This window comes from Bubalus kerabau, chromosome X, assembly GCF_029407905.1.
Source record: "Bubalus kerabau isolate K-KA32 ecotype Philippines breed swamp buffalo chromosome X, PCC_UOA_SB_1v2, whole genome shotgun sequence".
NCBI lineage: Eukaryota > Metazoa > Chordata > Mammalia > Artiodactyla > Bovidae > Bubalus > Bubalus kerabau.
In genome coordinates, this window is record NC_073647.1 from 57,298,022 (window position 1) to 57,316,896 (window position 18,875).

The 18,875-nt window shown below is 37.1% G+C and overlaps 2 protein-coding genes across 13 annotated transcripts in view; both read left to right on the forward strand.

The window, feature by feature from the left end:
* DIAPH2 (diaphanous related formin 2) overlaps positions 1-18,875 on the forward strand; it is a 981,259-nt gene that overhangs the window by 244,685 nt on the left and 717,699 nt on the right. For all 12 annotated transcript variants that reach the window (XM_055563966.1, XM_055563967.1, XM_055563965.1 and 9 more), the window contains one exon: positions 1,268-1,407. In XM_055563966.1, the coding sequence (XP_055419941.1) occupies positions 1,268-1,407 (140 nt within the window). The remainder of the gene's footprint in view (positions 1-1,267; positions 1,408-18,875) is intronic.
* Positions 3,290-7,623, forward strand: RPA4 (replication protein A4). Its single transcript, XM_055563968.1, is given in 5 exon segments — positions 3,290-3,583; positions 3,586-3,691; positions 3,693-3,780; positions 3,783-4,064; positions 4,066-7,623. Coding segments are annotated over 5 exon segments (777 nt in total). The 5' UTR covers positions 3,290-3,321; the 3' UTR covers positions 4,105-7,623.

The window sequence follows — 18,875 nt, forward strand, 5'->3', positions numbered from 1 at the left end:
AATATCAGATAAATGCATTTAATGACTTCTAAAGATTAATTGATAGCATGGGAGTAGCATAGTTCGGAAGGAATAGTTGGGAACTGGTGAATGCTTTAGACTAACATGCTAATCGGAGACTATATTGTCTTACATTTTAATAACCATTTTCACTTGGTTTTGAGATAGGGTGATATTCTGATATATTTCAATAGATTTGGGTTATGAAGGCAATGGCGCCCCACTCCAGTACTCTTGTTTGGAAAATCCCATGGACGGAGGAGCCTGTTAGGCTGCAGTCCATGGGGTCGCTAAGAGTCAGACATGACTGAGCGACTTCACTTTCACTTTTCACTTTCATGCATTGGAGAAGGAAATGGCAACCCACTCCAGTGTTCTTCCCTGGAGAATCCCAGGGACGGGGGAGCCTGGTGGGCTGCCATCTATGGGGTCGCACAGAGTCGGACACGACTGAAGTGACTTAGCATAGCATAGCATAGCATAATGTTTTGCATTATATTTTGTAGAATAGAAGTAACTAGTAAACTTAATAAAATGATTTCTAAATGTATGTCCTACGGGTAAAGGAGGACCAGCTAATATTAATCCTAATGCTTGGATTTTAAATTTAGGCACGACCTGACCCCATAGATGGCAGCCTACCAGGCTCCCCCGTCCCTGGGATTCTCCAGGCAAGAACACTGGAGAGGGTTGCCATTTCCTTCTCCAATGCATGAAAGTGAAAAGTGAAAGTAAAGTCCCTCAGTCGTGTCCGACTCGTAGCGACCCCATGGACTGCAGCCTACCAGGCTCCTCCGTCCATGGGATTTTCCAGGGAAGAGTACTGGATTGGGGTGCCATTGCCTTCTCCAATGCATGAAAGTTAAAAGTGAAAGTGAAGTCTCTCAGTCGTGTCCGACCCTCAGCGACCCCATGGACTGCAGCCTACCAGGCTCCTCCACCCATGGGATTTTCCAGGCAAGAGTACTGGAGTGGAATTCCATTGCCTTCTCCGAGCATTAATGCTACTCAAGTCCATATTCTGTTCAGGTCATAAGCACCATCAGTATAATTTTGTTTTAAATGAGGTTGAGGAGAGTGTTGAAGTCTATCCACATGTCTTTACCATGTCAATTCTAGATGACCAAAAGATTTTAAACGCCTGACACTCTGCACACATTTTTTAGTAAAATATTTACATATTCTATGCATTATTTTATTTTAAAAGTTTTTATTAAAACCTTGTTGTTTGTCTAAAAGAATTTCGTGTTTTTTTCCTATTTAATAGGGAGGACTGAAAAACAGCAAACATGAATGCACCCTATCTTCACAAGAATATGTTCATGAATTACGATCTGGTATTTCTGATGAGAAACTCCTTAACTGCCTAGAATCTCTGAGGGTTTCTTTAACCAGCAATCCTGTCAGGTCAGTGCTTTTTACTGTTTTGGTGTGATTCATACAATTTGTACTGTATATGATTGTTGGGAATATAATCACATCATTTTGACCTCAAGATTTCATGACCAGATGTCCGATGTTAGCTAATAAAACAATGTCTAATTATGAGGTCTAAACATTTAAAAATATATAGTTAATCTGATCTCCAATAACATGCAATTTTAAGAATACAAGTATTACTTGGATGGTTAAATTCACATTGAGTATGTAAAATATGGGTCCAGAGGCTAAATATCCACATTTATATGAAAGTCTGTACTCAGATAACAATTATTATATATTTATTTGTAAAATAAATTACATGTATGGCTCTATTATTCTCTTTTAAGAAACTTATTTTAGTTTTGGTTGTGCTGGGTCTTCATTGCTGCATGTGGACTTTCCCTAGTTGTGGTGAGCAGGGGCTCCTCTTTGTTACAGTGTGCGGACCTCTCATTGTGGAGGCTTCTCGTTGCAAAGCACACACTCCAGATGCACCAGCTTTAGTGATCGCAGTACGCAGGCTCAGTAGTTGCGGCTTGCAGGCTCTAGAGGTGGGCTCAGCAGTTGTGGAGCACGTGCCCAGCCAGTCACTGGCATGTGGAACCCTCCCAGACCAGGGATTGAACCCATATCTCTGCACTGGCAGGTGGATGCCCATCCACTGTGCCACCAGGGAAGTCTGATATTATTCCTTTTTAACTTGAGAAGTAAATAGAATTTTGTATTCTCTTACAAGTTTTAGATATTTATTCACACTTTTATGTAATTTGGGATAGCAAAAATCAGTTTATTTTAACCAATAAAGTAAATAAGAGAATATTAATAAACTCCTTAAAAGTCTACACATTTAGGTTATTACCTAGGTGTGAAGGATTTTTAAGGAAGAAGTTCTTGCTCGTGATATATTCCAATAATTGGTGTTCTTTTATCAACCATAAAAAGCCTTTAAGTTAAATACACTCCACATAAAATGTTTTTATAGGGATAAATAGATTTTCAGTTTAATATGAAAATATTCTGGGATCTACTTCTACAGTTACTAAAATATTAAGTTCAGAAATTTGAGTATACAGAAACTGTTATTTCCATTTTATTCTTGGTTTTCCTAATATAGGATGGGACTAGTACTTCCCTGACCTATCCACAGAAGCTTGCAAATAATTTAGAGCTCAGTTGTTTTGTTTGAATTTATGTATAAATTGAAATATCTTATACTCTTTATTTTTACCAGTAATGCATTTGGCAGAATAACTGGAAGAGTGTAATTCTCCAATAAATAGTTTAAAAAGGTAATCATAAGATATGACTTGCATTTGGATTTGATAATTATTCAGAGGTGGCTGTCTTGCTATTTTTTCCAGAATGCTTCTGGTTTTAATGATTTGAACATGTGAGTCCTTTAGGACAGTAAAAGTGGTGGATTCTCCCTTGTCCCTGTCCTGCCACCCTGCTCTGCCACCACTGCCTCCTCACACAAACTATACTGAACTTACTGCTCTGAAAATTTCTGTTGAATGGTTAATTGAATGAGTGAATAAATGAATCTTTTAGATGTGCCTATAGATGTCGTGACATTTAGTAATAAAGTGGGGGTGGGGGAACCTTGTTAAAATGTATTTTTATAAAGATAGTGGAAAAAGTTTGAAATTGCACATGGGTCTTTTAAAATACAGCAGAACAGGTATCAGACCACCCCAAAGAATTCTTGGGTGAAGTGAGAAGCTGGCAGGTCCCAGTTGACTACAGACAGCTGCATCCTGGCAGCTGATTGGCTCCACAGTTGGAGGCTGCACAAACTCCGCATTGGGTGGTAGCCAATGCTAAAGGTTGGAGCCTGCCTGTGGAACTTGCTAGCTGGAGCCAAATCCCACTTCCTCTTTTGCAGGAGCTGCCCTTATAATGAGTAAGAATGGGTTTGGGAGCTATGGGAGCATTTCTGCCCCAGGTGGAGCCAGCGGAAGCAGTGACCCACTGTCTCAGGGCAGGGTAGCTCTTGCTACTAAGTCCATGGGATCCAGGGCCCAAATCCAGGCTATTGTTCCTTGTGTAAACCAACTGCTCACCTCCACTCTGGTTGATAACATCTTCAAGAATAGAGGAATCAAGATTTCCCAAGTTTCTGTCATGGGAATAATCAGGCAGGCAGAGAAGACTGTAAGTTACTTTATAAGATTGATGATATGACCAGTAAACCTATCAAGGTCTGCCAGTGGGTTGGCAGAGATAAAGCAAAGCAGGAGGTGACTCTGCTTCCAGTGGGAGTATATACCAGTGTTTGGTATCCTCGAATGTTCTGCGGAGGTGAAGAGCCTTGAGATGTTGAAAATCCATGTCCTCCAGGACATGAACGAGTACAGCACACACATATTCTAGAAACGGTCAAGGTACATATGATGCTGGATAACACCTGCCAAGCGGCCTCTGGGCAAAGTGGCCCTGTTGATCCATCAGAAATGGGTGAAGCCCAGAAGCATGGTGAGCACCAACCCAGTTTCGTCCAGAACGAGGTGCTACATTTGATTCATGAGTGTCCTCCATAGGAAGGCAAGAGCATTCATGAGCTCCAGACCAAGCTTTGCGTCCTGAGCATCCGGACTGTCAAGCAAGCCATTGATTATCTGACTGTGGAGGGCCACATCTACCCCCACTGTGGATGAAGAGCATTTCAAATCTGCTGAATGAAACACTGAAAACTTTTTTCTTCATTTTCCGAAGACCCTGCCTCCTGTTGTGACTGAGTTTGTTTGACTTTTAGGAAGTAGATTTTTTTTTTAACAAAAGATTGGAAGTGGCATCCTTTGGAAACTCACTGCTTTTCTAGCTGCTTTGAACTTAACTGTTTTTCTAACTATATTTGAAGCTTAGAAAGAGATGATGATGAATAAGTTGACTGGCCTTTTTGTAGGATTTACCAATGAACAGATGAAAACACTCCTGGATGGATGAATTTGGGGAAGCAAAAGTACAGAAAAAGTTGAAAACTATTATTTTCTTGCGTGGGAGCTTCTTTTTCCGAAATATCTAAGTATTAGGAGAAAATAGATGCAGTCAAGGAGCCAGTTAAGAGACAAAAAAAAAGTGTTGTTTTTACATAGACTCATTTTCTATGTTTTGATTTAGCATCTTATATTCATACTGTTATGTTATGCTAAATATAATAGCTGATTAATTCAGATGAACTAAAGAAAGTAGCTTTTGAATTCAGGTACCCAGTTCATGTTCATATAATAATCTGCTCTTATTACCGTAAGTTTATGTTTTTTAAAAGATAAAATTATACTACATTTAAATGGCAGGGTCAGCTTTAATTTTTTTTCTTAAAGTATAATTGTTTTGAATTCAGTGTGGTAATATTTTTATAAATTATAATCTCTTGTAGTTGCATAGTACACAGATACAAGACTTGATGTAAGTTTTATGTTTTGATGTATTATTTATAATACTAAATACTGTATTTTATGTATAAGAAGGTTTTATTCTTTAGGTTAGATGAACAAGTACTTATAGGAATATTATTAAGCTTAGCAAGTTTAATGAAAGTTTATGCAAACATTTTATTAAAGCACTTTTGCAAATCTTCATTGTGTGATTTGTTTTCCTAAATTCATTTGAAAAGCCTTTAGTTTTGCTTTTGAATATTAACATTTTAATTATCCAGAGGGATTTTTTTCTCTTTTGTATATAATGTCAATAACATATATTATATCCTTTTTGTAATAATATATTTTAGTATGCATGCCTGCTAAGTCACTTCAGTTGTGTCTGACTCTTTGCAACCCTATGGACTGTAGCCTGCCAGGCTCCTCTGTCCATGGCATTGTCCAGGCAAGAATACTGGAGTGGATCGCCATTTCCTTCTCCAGGGTATCTTCCCAACTCAGGGATTGAACCTGCATCTCTTTTGTCTCCTGCATTGGCAGGCAGGTTCTTTACCGCTAGTGCCACTTGGGAAGCCCTGCATTTTAGTATAGGTTATATTAAATATGTGAGGCTTTTAAATAATTGAATAAAGTAAGCACTCAGTTGTACATACACTAAAGATGGTATCTTTCAAGTTACTGGTTTTGTTACATTAGTGGAAAGAAAAATTATATATATTCATTTAGACAGGTAGATGAGAAAAGCATTACTTGTCTCAATCAAAAAAGAAGGTGAAAAAACAGAGAAAAGCCAGCAGTCCAGACTGTCAGAAGGTGGCCTTTCTTTGCCAATTCTAAGAAAAAATTATCACCAATTGTTGCTTAAACTTTCTGAGGTATAAACTAAACTTTTTTTACTCTTCAAAAGCAATGAAATAAGCGATATTCCTTTGTAAGATGGAAATGGTTAAAATACTATAAAACGTGTTTGTTATTTAAATAATCAGACAATCTTTCCAAATTCTAGTCTTCACAAACAGAAATTCTGAACCACTCTGTTGAAAAGGTTGCCTGCCCTGGGGAAAGCTATACTGAGGGAGAGACAATGGGCATATTTCTTCCTTAGAATCTCAGTGTGAAAAGTAGTCTAAGAGACAATATTCTTTTGTGGTAGGACTTATACAGATTCAGGCACCCTGAGATTAAAATCTGACATTTATGACTTGGTAGGTCACTTGCTAATTACCAAGTTGACTCAATTGGTGGTTGGATAGGTAGTCAATTTTCCCCTCTAGGAATATTCCTTCAGAACCAGGAAAATAGCAACTTAAAAAAAAAAAAAAAAAAGCTTTATTTGGTTGCCTTAGTGCCTGGGAACTGACACTTCTATGAACACCTGAATTTAAGGCCAGAGAACACCCCCACTCTCTCCCACATCCTTTGACAGGAGCTGTCCTCTCTCTTTGTGACTTGGGATCCTTTTTAGCTTTGTTAATTACCCTAGCACTCTTCCCCACTTTACACTTCTTGAGCTTTACTGGGATTCTGCTGCAGGTGAGCGACAGCAATGGAAGAATACTAAGTATTTTGTGAATGGAATATATGTGAATGGATGTGAATGGAATGTGATGGAAGTCAACAATGTGAATGGAAATCAACAAACATTTTGAGGCAGTAACAATTGCTAGATTGCCATACGTGCATATTTAGTGCATGTTAGGGTTAGTAGATTTCTCAGATTCATTGTAATTCATCCACTTGGCATGCAGACTTATTTTTCAGTTTTGTCTACACAGTGAATAAATTTGGCCAGTGGTCCCCTTCCTCTCCAGTCTGCCCTATATGTGAGCCACATCTTTGAGGATAAGATAGAAATCCTGGAGAAATACTGTTGACTATTTTGGGCAGGGGCATTTAATTCTGAGGAGCCTGAAGAACATAATTGATGATTCTCATAGACATAAGAAATGACTGGATTTCTATTAAAGTTGATTCTAAATGGAATAAATAAATTTGAAAATGTTTTCAAGTCAAGGTTAATATTATTGTTACAATTGCCAGTAATGTTTTATCTACTAAATTTAGATTTATATGTTGAGTGTAATCTGAGAACTGTAAATTGTCTTATTTTTACAATTTCTATTCACCTTTTATAATGATGAACAAAAAAAGGTAACAACTGCGAATTCTTTTCAGTCATTAAACTTTTAGTGAGCACTTACTTATGCAATAAGAATTAGCTTTCATTTTAATAAGCTTAAATTTAATTGATTTCTGAAATACTTATTAAAAATTATACTAGTTAACATTGTAACATTTATATAGTACTTATTGTCTGCTAGGTACTGTTCTAAAAGAGAGAGTGTGTGTGTATGTGTGTGTGCTCCTGTGATGGCTAGATTTATATTTCCAGCTCAGACTTTTCTCTTGAAATTCAGACATTCATCTCCAAATGCCTTCCCAGATGCCCTACAGGCATCTTTAAAATATTTTTAAAAAATGATAGCAAGAAATAGTTATATATATACTATTTATTATCCTCCAGGAAATGTTCTAAGAACTTGAACTACACACATAAAACCAGAGAATCATTATGATTAGTATTAATATTGTTCACATTTTATAGATGAGGAACTTGAGGCTCAGAAAGGTTAAGTAATTTGCTCCATTTTAATGCTATATGGCTAGTAACTGTCAGAGCTAAGATTCCAATGCTGGGTCCTTATCCACTTCTTTATACTACCTCACAATAAGGCAAGTCTTTTAAAATATCCTCCTTTCATTCTAGTCACATACTAAATCTTTTGACTTTATTTCTTTCATTAAAATTTGCTGACTTGAGTTTAAAAAAAAAGAACTATGAAATATTTTAGCAACAAGTATAAAGGGGAATATAAAAATACCTATATTTTTCATCTACCAGTTTAAGAAACAATTTATTTTTATTATAGTTTTAGAGAACTTAGCCATATAACTTGTTAATTTTTAATGACACTATAACACACTGTGCCTGCATTTTTACTGATTAAAAATCAATGGTTAATATGATTAACCATAATGATTAATTAATGATTTAATTAAACCAATGCATTTATTATTTCAAGTGTAATTACAATTGTATTTGCAAAGTGTAAGTGTAATTGTATCTTAAGAATATATATCATTGCATTGGAAAGCCCTTTTTTTATGACCTCATAGCTCTGTGCTTCCCGAATGGCTCAGCTGGTAAAGAATCTGCCTGCTATGTGGTACACCTGGGTTCGATCTCTGGGTTGGGAAGATCCCCTGGAGAAGGAGATGGCTACCCATTCCAGTATTCTGGCCTGTAGAATTCCATGGACTGTATAGTCCATGGGATTGCAAAGGCTCAGACACGACTGAGTGACTTTCACTTGCTCCATACATATCGATGATACTTCTAGTAATTCAAATGCCATCCATATGATATTATTCTGATACATAACTATATGGTAAATAATGAAAGCTTATTTTACTATTATCTGTTAATTTTTTGGTAATACGTTCAGTTGGAGCGGGTCAATAAATAACATTCAATATTATGCAGTTTGTTTTTATATAGCAGATGGATATCCCATAAAGGAATAACAAATTCCCCTTGTCCATTTGGGGTCTGTCCTTATGGAGCTTACATTCTAGTAAGAGAAGTCAGACAATTAATAAAATAAACATATGTATATACACACATATGTACACATACATGAATTGTCAGGTTGTGATCTGTCCTGGGAGAGAATGTTATTATTTTGTATCATATGGCCAGTGAAGGCCTCCTTGACTTTAATGACATGTGAGCAGAAATCTAAAGAAAGTGTGGAAGTGAGCTATGATGTCCACTGGAGGAAGACCATTGTGAGAAACAGGAAACATCCACAGCAAATGCTTGGCCTGTTCCAGGAATGTCAAAAAGCACAGTGTTGCGGGAGGCAGAGAATTGTGAACCCTTGGTAGGACTTTGGCTTTTACGCTGAGTGAGCTGGGAAGCTATTAGAGGGTTTCAAGGAGAGTAGTGAACCTGACCTGAAGAGATTTTTAAGGGATAACTCTGGGTAGAAGCAGGGAGACATGTTACATGTTGCAATGAAAGAGCTAGAAATTTCACAGAAATTCTAGCGACAGCCATATAGCTGTGCCTCATAGAGGCTGATATGGAAGATCACTTGATATCCCAAGGTAGTCCTGGAACCTGATTATTTTTGTCGTGAGTCTCCAACACAGCAGCAGAAATTCATGGTGCCTCTCCCTGATTTGTTCAATTGTGAACATGGACTCTACATGAGTCTGCTTTTTTCCCTGACGTTAACTACCTGGCCTTCTCTATATTCCCCATTTTGAATTCTTAATGGGGTGACTCTGGTTCCCATTTGTTTCTGCTCTGGCACAGGTTTTCATGCCAGGCCACCTCAGCCTACAGGCCTGCTTAAGTGCTGGCCACACCACTGGTCAGGTGACAGTCCCTAATTGACTCAGGTTTGTCCTTGTGAAGGGAGAGGGGGGCACAGTGATATGGTCTAGATTTTTTCCACCCCAGAAAGTGTCTCTGGAGAGTGCTTCCCTAAGAAGGGGATATGAGCTTGTCAAGTACTGCCAATACAGGAACTTTATTAAAATAAGAAAGTTTCTATGTGGATGTTTCCTTAAGGTCAAAGATTATGTTTTGTTTGTGCTATATATTACGCATTTAGCTTTATTCCTTGTGGCATTGTAGCTCAGTCGGTAAAGGATCTGCTGGCAGTGCAGGAGACCCGGCTTCGATCCCTGGGTTGGGAAGATCCCCTGGAGAAGGAAATGGCAACCCACTCCAGTATCCTTGCCTGGAAAATCTCATGGACAAAGGAGCCTGGTAGGCTGCAGTCCATGGGGTCGCAAAGAGTCGGATACGACTGAGCTACTAACACACACACACTTGTGGCATTAAAAGTTGAGTGAATGACCAAACATAACGAACTGCTACCATGAACTGCCTCTAGTGTTTCTGTGTGTATGTGTGGGTTTCAAGAGCAGAGGGAAAAAAAAAATCAAAGAGCAATAGTGTCCTTAATTTTCCTCTGAGTGTACTGTGAATTCTTACCAAAGTCAAGTAAGCCACCCCCGAGCAGTAGCCTTTCCTTAGACTTTTATCTACCGTTTGACTCTGGACCAAAACTTTTTCTTTTTCCTGATATAAAGACACTCTCAAGCCACCCCTCAAAAAAAAAAAAAAAAAAGTGGTGGTAGTGGGATTTGTGTCTACATCATGTGGTTAAAGTTCTGAAAGTACTGTAGTATTTTTCCCACCCACAACAAACATTAGCATTGCTTTTTTAAAAGGCTTTTAGAAATCCTGCAGGAAATAAACATGTTTAAATGTATTAACTCAGAGCTTCCAAATTAAAAAAAAAAACAAAAAACTTTTATTCCTTAGACTTGCAAATAATCATTCTGTAGTATAAACCATACTTTCTATTTCCATCTGATTTAAACCCACCAATAGTTGTAAGATTTTTTCTAACCACCCTCTACTTTAAAACCTCTTTCCCAGAAACCAAAAAATAAATGATCAAAGCAACAGAGCAAACAAGTAATTACTCTTCCTTCTGGACAGAAACAAACAGGAACAATGAAACAACAACAACAAAATCAGAAAAGGAGGAAACCAAGAATAAACCCAGGAAAGAGAGTAATTTGCACAGTGATGAGGAAATTGTATAGAAAACAAAAAATAGCACATACAGGGAAAAATCAACTTGAATGCATCATGTCTTATTTCTTATATAACAGTAAAGGAATCCCTGAAATTCAACAGGATTCATTTAATATTGTTCTGTTAATAGTTTCCTAAGACTTCCATAACAGTTAGCAAAATACAACAGAAATGTATTCTCTCACAGTTCAAGTGGCCAGAAGTCCGATATCAAGGTGTTGACAATCAGGTCCCTCCTAAGGCTCTAAGGGAGGATCTTTAGAGATTCTTCAGCTTATGGCACTTCTTGGCTTGTGAAGCAGCATAACTCCAATCTCTGCCTCCTCTGTCACATGGCCTTCTCTACTTCTCTGTTTCTCCTTTCTTTGTCTCTTATAACAATGCATGCTAGGTCACTTCAGTCATGTCTGACTCTTTGTGACCAGGCTCCTCTGTCCATGGGATTCTCCAGGCAAGAATACTGGAGTGGGTTGCCATGCCCTCCTCCAGGGGATTTTCCTGACCCAGGGATTAAATCTGCATTTCTTATGTCTCCTGCATTGGCAAGCAAGTTCTTTACCAATAAAACCACCTGGGAAGCCCTCTTGTAAGAATAATGCTTAAAAAAAAAAAAGAATACTCGATATTCACAAGTTTGTTGGATGTTTTAGATTCCACACATAAGTGGTATCATGTAGTGTCTTTCTCTGCCTGACTTACATTATTTAGCATAATGTGCTCCAAACTCATGGATAGAAATAACAAACTAGTGTTTACCAGTGGGGGGTGGCGAAAAGGGAAGTAACTACTGGGTGTAAGATACTATATAACAAGGAGGACTATAAATGGAAAGTAACCTTTACAGTTGTATAAAAAATTTTAAATACAAAAAAAATTATAATGGAAAAAAGACTTGGTGGTTAAATGTAAAAAAATGAATTAATCATTAAATATAATCATAATTTTAGTAGGGGGTGTAAAAACAATAGAAATAAAAATAATAATGATTTATGCATGGAGATAAATTACTGTACCTCAAAATAATGAAAAGAAAATAGCTAATTTAATTATCAGCTTTTGAAATGTATCTAAAAAATCAATAAGAAGTATTGGGTTGACCAAAAAGAAAAAAAAAACTCTAATTAGACTTAGAATATAGTTTCCTTTAAAATATTAGAGGAAGTAGTCTCTAAGTCTCTGTTATATAACTGTTTCCAAAGCTTCTATTCTTTAGAATCTGGACATTTGGCCTCTCGTGACTGATTTGCTTCTGTACCACAGTTTCAGCTGATTTCCTTGTGTTCAGCCCATAGTGAAATAATATTTAAGCACCCATACACACTAATAGTTTTGCTAAACATTCTCAAAGTATAGTCATTTCAGAAAATTAAACAGAATCATGTCCATTTCAGTCAATCCCTTTTATAAGCCATCATTAACTGGCCATATCCCAAATCACTACCTTACTATAAATTCCTTTAACATTTATTTTGTACTGTATAAATTCACCTGTACCTGCTTATGCTCCATAATAGTTTCATGCATGTATGTTTGCTTTTCTCAGTTAGATTTTAGACTCCTCTGGGGAAGGGAACCTCTTGCCCTCTTATTTGTTTCACGATGGCAGGTACGGTGTAATTTATATACAATAATGTGTGATTTGATGTAGATATTGACCCATCATGAATAACAACCAATGCTTCTCCAGCAGTGAGAGTGAGTTTGCATTAATCTGGCTCTATTTTGTGGCCATGCATTTTTAGATGTAATCAGAGAAAAAGAATGAAGCTAACTTCCTCCTAACAGGAGTGAAACCTGTTGGTTTGATTTGAAGCATATTCACATATTCATCAGGTATAGATAAAATACCAGGCTTCCCTGGTGGCTCAGAGGGTAAAGCATCTGCCTACAATGCGGGAGACCTAGGTTCGATCCTTGGGTCAGGAAGATCCCCTGGAGGAGGAAATGACAACCCACTCCAGTACTCTTGCCTGGGAAAATCCCATAGACTGAGAAGCCTGGTAGGCTACAGTCCATGGAGTCACAAAAAGTCAGACACAACTGAGCGACTTCACTAAATAGGTAAAATAGCTTGCTTTCTACACTGGTCTTCTTATGGTTGCATGGTGAGTTAATGAAATTGAATGTTTATGTTAGGTAGTTAGAATAGGAAAAAGGAGTCCAAAATGGTGGTGGCAAGACAAAGAAAGGAAAAAGCCTGTGAAGATGGAAAAAAAGAAAATCCGAGGACCAGAGTGAGAACCTCAGGTGAAACAAGCAGCCCTCCTGGCTAGCCCAATTTACATAGGGTAGGCTCAGGGGAGGAGACAAAACATATAAAAACAGGAGCCAAGATTGAGCCCCTCTGTTTTTTTGGGTTAAAGGAAAGATATAAGCATCTGAATGCAGAGTTCCAAAGAATAGCAAGAAGAGATAAGAAAGCCTTCCTTAGTGATCAGTGCAAAGAAATAGAGGAAAACAACAGAATGGGAAAGACTAGAAATCTCTTCAAGAAAATTAGAGATACCAAGAGAACATTTCATGCAAAGATGGGCTCGATAAAGGACAGAAATGGTATGGACCTAACAAAAGCAGAAGATATTAAGAAGAGGTGGCAAGAATACACAGAAGAACTGTACAAAAAAGATCTTCATCACCATGGTATGATCACTCACCTAGAGCCAGACATTCTGGAATGTGAAGTCAAGTGGGCCTTATGAACAAAGCTAGTTGAGGTGATGGAATTCCAGCTGAGCTCTTTCAAATCCTGAAAGATGATGCTGTGAAAGTGCTGCAGTCAATATGCCAGCACATTTGGAAAACTCAGCAGTGGCCACAGGACTGGAAAAGGTCGGTTTTCATTCCAATCCCAAAGAAAGGCAATGACAAAGAATGTTCAAACTACTGCACAGATGCGCTCATCTCACACGCTAGTAAAGTAATGCTCAAAATTCTCCAAGCCAGGCTTCAACAATACGTGAACCGTGAACTTCCAGATGTTCAAGCTGGTTTTAGAAAAGGCAGAGGAACCAGAGATCAAATTGCCAACATCTGCTGGATCATGAAAAAAGCAAGAGAGTTCCAGAAAAACATCTCTTCCTGCTTTATTGACTATGCCAAAGCTTTGACTGTTTGGATCACAATAAAGTGTGGAAAATTCTGAAAGAGATGGGAATACCAGACCACCCGACCTGCCTCTTGAGAAATCTGTATGCAGGTCAGGAAGCAACAGTTAGAACTGGACATGGAACAACGGCCTGCTTCCAAATAGGAAAAGGAATACGCCAAGGCTGTATATTGTCACCCTGCTTATTTAACTTATATGCAGAGTACATCATGAGAAACGCTGGGCTGCGAGAAGCACAAGCTGGAATCAAGATTGCCGGGAGAAATATCAATAACCTCAGATATGCAGATGATACCACCCTTATGGCAGAAAGTGAAGAGGAACTAAAAAGCCTCTTGATGAAAGTGAAAGAAGAGAGTGAAAATGTTGGCTTAAAGCTCAACATTCAGAAAACGAAGATCATGGCATCTGTTCCCAGCACTTCATGGGAAATAGATGGGGAAACAGTGGAAACAGTGTCAGACTTTATTTTTTGGGGCCCCAAAATCACTGAAGATGGTGACTGCAGCCATGAAATTAAAAGACGTTTACTCCTTGGAAGGGAAGTTATGACCAACCTAGATAACATATTCAAAAGGAGAGACATTACTTTGCCAACAAAGGTCCGTCTAGTTAAGGCTATGGTTTTTCTAGTGGTCATGTATGGATGTGAGAGTTGGACTGTGAAGAAAGCTGAGTGCCGAAGATTTGATGCTTTTGAACTGTGGTGTTGGAGAAGACTCTTGAGAGTCCCTTGGACTGAAGGAGATCCAACCAGTCCATTCTGAAGGAGATCAGCCCTGGGATTTCTTTGGAAGGAACGATGCTAAAGCTGAAACTCCAGGACTTTGGCTACCTCATGCGAAGAGTTGACTCATTGGAAAAGACTCGGATGCTGGGAAGGATTGGGGGCAGGAGGAGAAGGGGATGACAGAGGATGAGATGGCTGGATGGCATCACTGACTCGATGGATGTGAGTCTGAGTGAACTCCGGGAGTTGGTGATGGATAGAGAGGCCTGCATGCTGTGATTCATGGGGTCACAAAGAGTCGGACACGACTGAGCGACTGAAGTAACTAACCCTCGTGCCTAGAGGATGTACTTTGCTTTGCTTGCCAAATAAAACTGAGCTGTAACACTGGTCTGCTGCTTCAAATCTTTATGTAGCATGAGAGAACGGAGGAAATTACACACTCCTCTGACATTTACAACTCTGTTTAAAACCCAAAAAATATGTGAGTTTTGATTATAAAATAAATCCCAATCTACTATCACAAATCAAATTAGAATTTGCATGTACCATGGTCTGTGTGTTTTAGAATGAGAACTGTGTTGTTACTTACAGATTTTTGTTCATATTCCTTTACTAAAGTTTATGAAAGGAAGCCGTGTCTGCTGAGAAATGACCAATGAGTTTCAACAATTTTGTTCCCAACCAACCCATTACAGAATGTATAGGTGTTTGGTAATATATTTTATGAAGATCCAGAGAAATGTGTAGCAATAAATCATTGTTACTAAGCTTTCTCAACATATGACAAAAACAACAAATATTAGTTTGAAGAATAGTATGAGAATTGTGGTTGTGTAGAATTCTTTCAGAGTTGTTGCTGAAATTGCCTTATAGATTGAAGGGTATATTATCCCACTGAGAAACTGTGTTTTTTTTTTTTTTTTTTTTTTTTTTTTTGCTTGGTATCTTAGTTAATCAGCCAAACTCATGGCATAGTGTGTATATTTACCCTTTATGTGATGATGGCTTCCTCAGCCAGTTTTCAAGCAGGTGAAAACACATGAAATATCTCTTACAGTTTGTGTATGTGTAGTTATTTGTGTTACCTTTGGCACATTTGTTTTTGCTTGATACTTTCTAAGTTCCTTTTAGATTTAAACATTTTTGTCTAGCACATTAATATGCATTTTAACATAATCATCATAATGAAAATAGCTGACTGTTGACAGCAATACAAATTAGGAATAGAAAGTACTTTCTGAATTATGAATGTTAATAACTATTTAAACAGCCTATATTAAATGTATTAAAAGCTTGGCAAAGCAGCTCACACTACTTAGAAAGTTAATATAACATTAGATGCAGATCAATACCTTCAGAACATTTTGCATTGGACTACCTATGAAAAAGAGAATAATGAGGGCAATTTTTTATGGTGCAGAAATATGAATAGGACTTAAAATTGTGAGCACACCTCATAAGGCACCATTATATGCAGCATCACAAAATCAAGGTTGTATTTTAAATTTGTTCGCTTTAACTTTCAAATGCATAAATTGTTTTAGAGGACCGTACTACATTTTTACATACACTAGAAAATAGTAAATTCAGAATAGTTAAGTCAAATTTTATACTTTCTTTTAAAATCTTGGTCAACAATTTGTATTCGTGGCAACCATTTTGGCTCATTTAGCTAAGTTGGTCCCATAAATATTCAGTGATATTGAACTTTTTTTTAATATAATATTAGCTTTAAAACAATTTTAGTTTAAGGCAGATTCAGTATTATATCTCATTACAGAACCAAAGTATATCTATGTGTTCTATATTATTTTCAAAAAGAAAAAACATAGGAACAGCAAATACTGACTCAAGTTCTGAAGTATTGTTTTAGTAAGAAGTTATAGACATTAAAGTAGAATAAATGATGACTCCTATGTTGGCATTATTATATGACATAGGAAGTTCCACCAAGGCAGTACATTTTCTTGTTTAAATGCTGTGTTTTTAATTTGAAAACCAATCTGTATATATAACAATTGTCTAAAGGTATATAAAATAAAGCAGTAGAGTCTAGGCACAATAATTAAATGGATTTCTTAATAGAAGGTGAGCTTCCATTTAAAAATACTTTATATGCATTTTATTGTATTTTCTATATATTCAACATTTGCTTTGGGAAGAGAAAGCTTCTAAATATGTGTCATTTGAAATATTTATGTTTTGGTTTATATGAATTAATTTAAGTAAGATCTTGGGCACACATTAGAGTTTTATACACTTATCGTTATGGGACTCTTACTAAAGCAATTGCAGCTCTCAATAATAGATGCAGATATCCCACTAAGATGTGGATAAACATATAAGCTCCAAGTAAACCTGATAGTTTTTAAAATGCCTAGGACAATGCCAGGTAGTGATTTGAGTATAAAATGGTTCCAATCTACCCTGTAGCCAAGGGGGGAAGATGGCAGAATATTAATAGATATAATTGTTATCTGATGAATGATAGTGTATTTATTTTTTTCAGGGAAGGACATTCTTTCTAATTCTTTTTTTTTTTTTTTTTCCATTCTTTCTAATTCTAAGCTGAGAGAATTTTATTTTGTGTTTCTCTGGATGAGGGGTATTGAACAACACAGTAGAACTGAGTCTTTGATAGTTTCCATAAAGTACAGAGGATTTCGAATGTCCATTTCCTCCGTTGAGTTTAAAAAAAATAAAATAAAGTCATGGTATTTTTACAAAAACCCAGAGTAATAATACTGGTGTACAGCTTCCCCATAATCAAAGCTGCTACCAAAATGTACTTGAGAAATGTCCCTGAGGCTCTCCCTCTGGAATATCTATCATCTGTGCTGGACTTTTGATAGGAGCTGGATAGCTGACAATTCACGATTAAGACACCAGCTAGCACCTGGAGTGCAGGTATTCTGTGCAGTCAATTGAAAGAAAATCCTTGTGCAATAGATAACAGTGTTTGCTCTATGACCTTGGCTGTTTGAGTGGTGTCAGATAATGGACAGCTCATTTGGGGAGATTTCCCACCTGGTCAGCAAAGCTATAGGTGTGTGGCCTCTCACATCAGGCAGTTTAAACCTGAAAATCTTCTATTGAGATGGAATCCATGAAGGGAGAACATAGAAGGGAGTATAACACTGTAGTGCACTTTGAAAATCTAAATCAGCTTCAAGTGAGATGACTAGCTTAGTAGTTTGCCATATGAATATGAATCTCAAACCTTTCTAAGTACCGAATCAATCCACTCATATTTGTTAGGTCTGTTTTGCAGCACCCAGCATTACTGAAAATATGCAGATTGCGTCTAATTCTGTTTTGGAGAATGAGGCCTGAGTACTGAGTATTGCTCTGAAAGTGTAAGTGAGGTCGCTCAGTCTTGTCCAGTTCTTTGTGACCCCATGGACTGTAGCCTTCCAGGCTCCTCTATCCATGGGATTCTCTAGCAAGAATATTGGAGTGGGTTGCCGTTTCCTTCTCTAGGTTTTCATATATGTGTGTGAAAGTAGCTCAGTCATGTCTGACTCTTTGTGACCCCATGGACTGTAGTATCCTGGCCTGGAGAATTCCTGGCCTGGACTGTAGTCCATGGAATTCTCCAGGCCAGGATACTGGAGTAGGTAGCCATTCTCTTCTCCAGGGGAACTTCCCAACCCAGGGATCAAATCCACATTGCACGTGGATTCTAAGGGTACCATAGCATCCTTAATACCAGCTTCCAAGAGAGTTTCCTGGAGATCGTTTCTTAAATTTTTGTATTTAATATTCATTAATCAAAAAGTATTGAAGACTAAGTGCTAGAGTGTTAAATGGATTTCAAAAAATGGAGTTATCATAAATTTCCATATGTGAATTAGCATTTGTTCAAGAATAAGAATACCCTGAAATGACTCCAACACTGAAACTACATTAAGCATTTTTCTTTGATAAAGAAATTGTTAAAGAGTTTTATAGTGTTGTTGAGGGGAGCATTATAAGCATCAACTAAAATGGCAAAATATTTTAAATGTAAATGGTATGGGATATTGCCCTGGGGATATCCTCTGACTTTATGACATGTTTTGTACCTTGAAAAAAAAAACTTCTGTCAGTTTATTTCATCGTATACTTTCTCCCAGAAATAGGATGCAGGTATGCTACACTGAGCTATTACTATGTGAGCTTTTCATTAATTTTGGTTTCTGTTATTATTTTGTATTGTTTATAAATTATAATACTGATTTTACAGGTTGAAATCATGTGTCTTAATTTGCTCATGACAATAGTTTGGTGCAAATATTCACCTTCATTCATTTCTCAAGTCTTTCAAATAATCTTGGAAAATTAGAGTAATAAAAGTAAAAAATAAAATAAAATTAAAAAAAATAGAGTAATAAAAGTAGGGTCAGCTATAGAAGAGTTAATTTTGAGGGCCAAGAGCAAATTATACATGCATATTGATTTTTCAGATATGTGGTTGGAAATTTTTGAAACATATTGAAAGGAGAGATGCTAGATAAATATGAATGATCAAATAGTACTGTGGAGATTAGAAGCACCATTCTGAACACATACTGT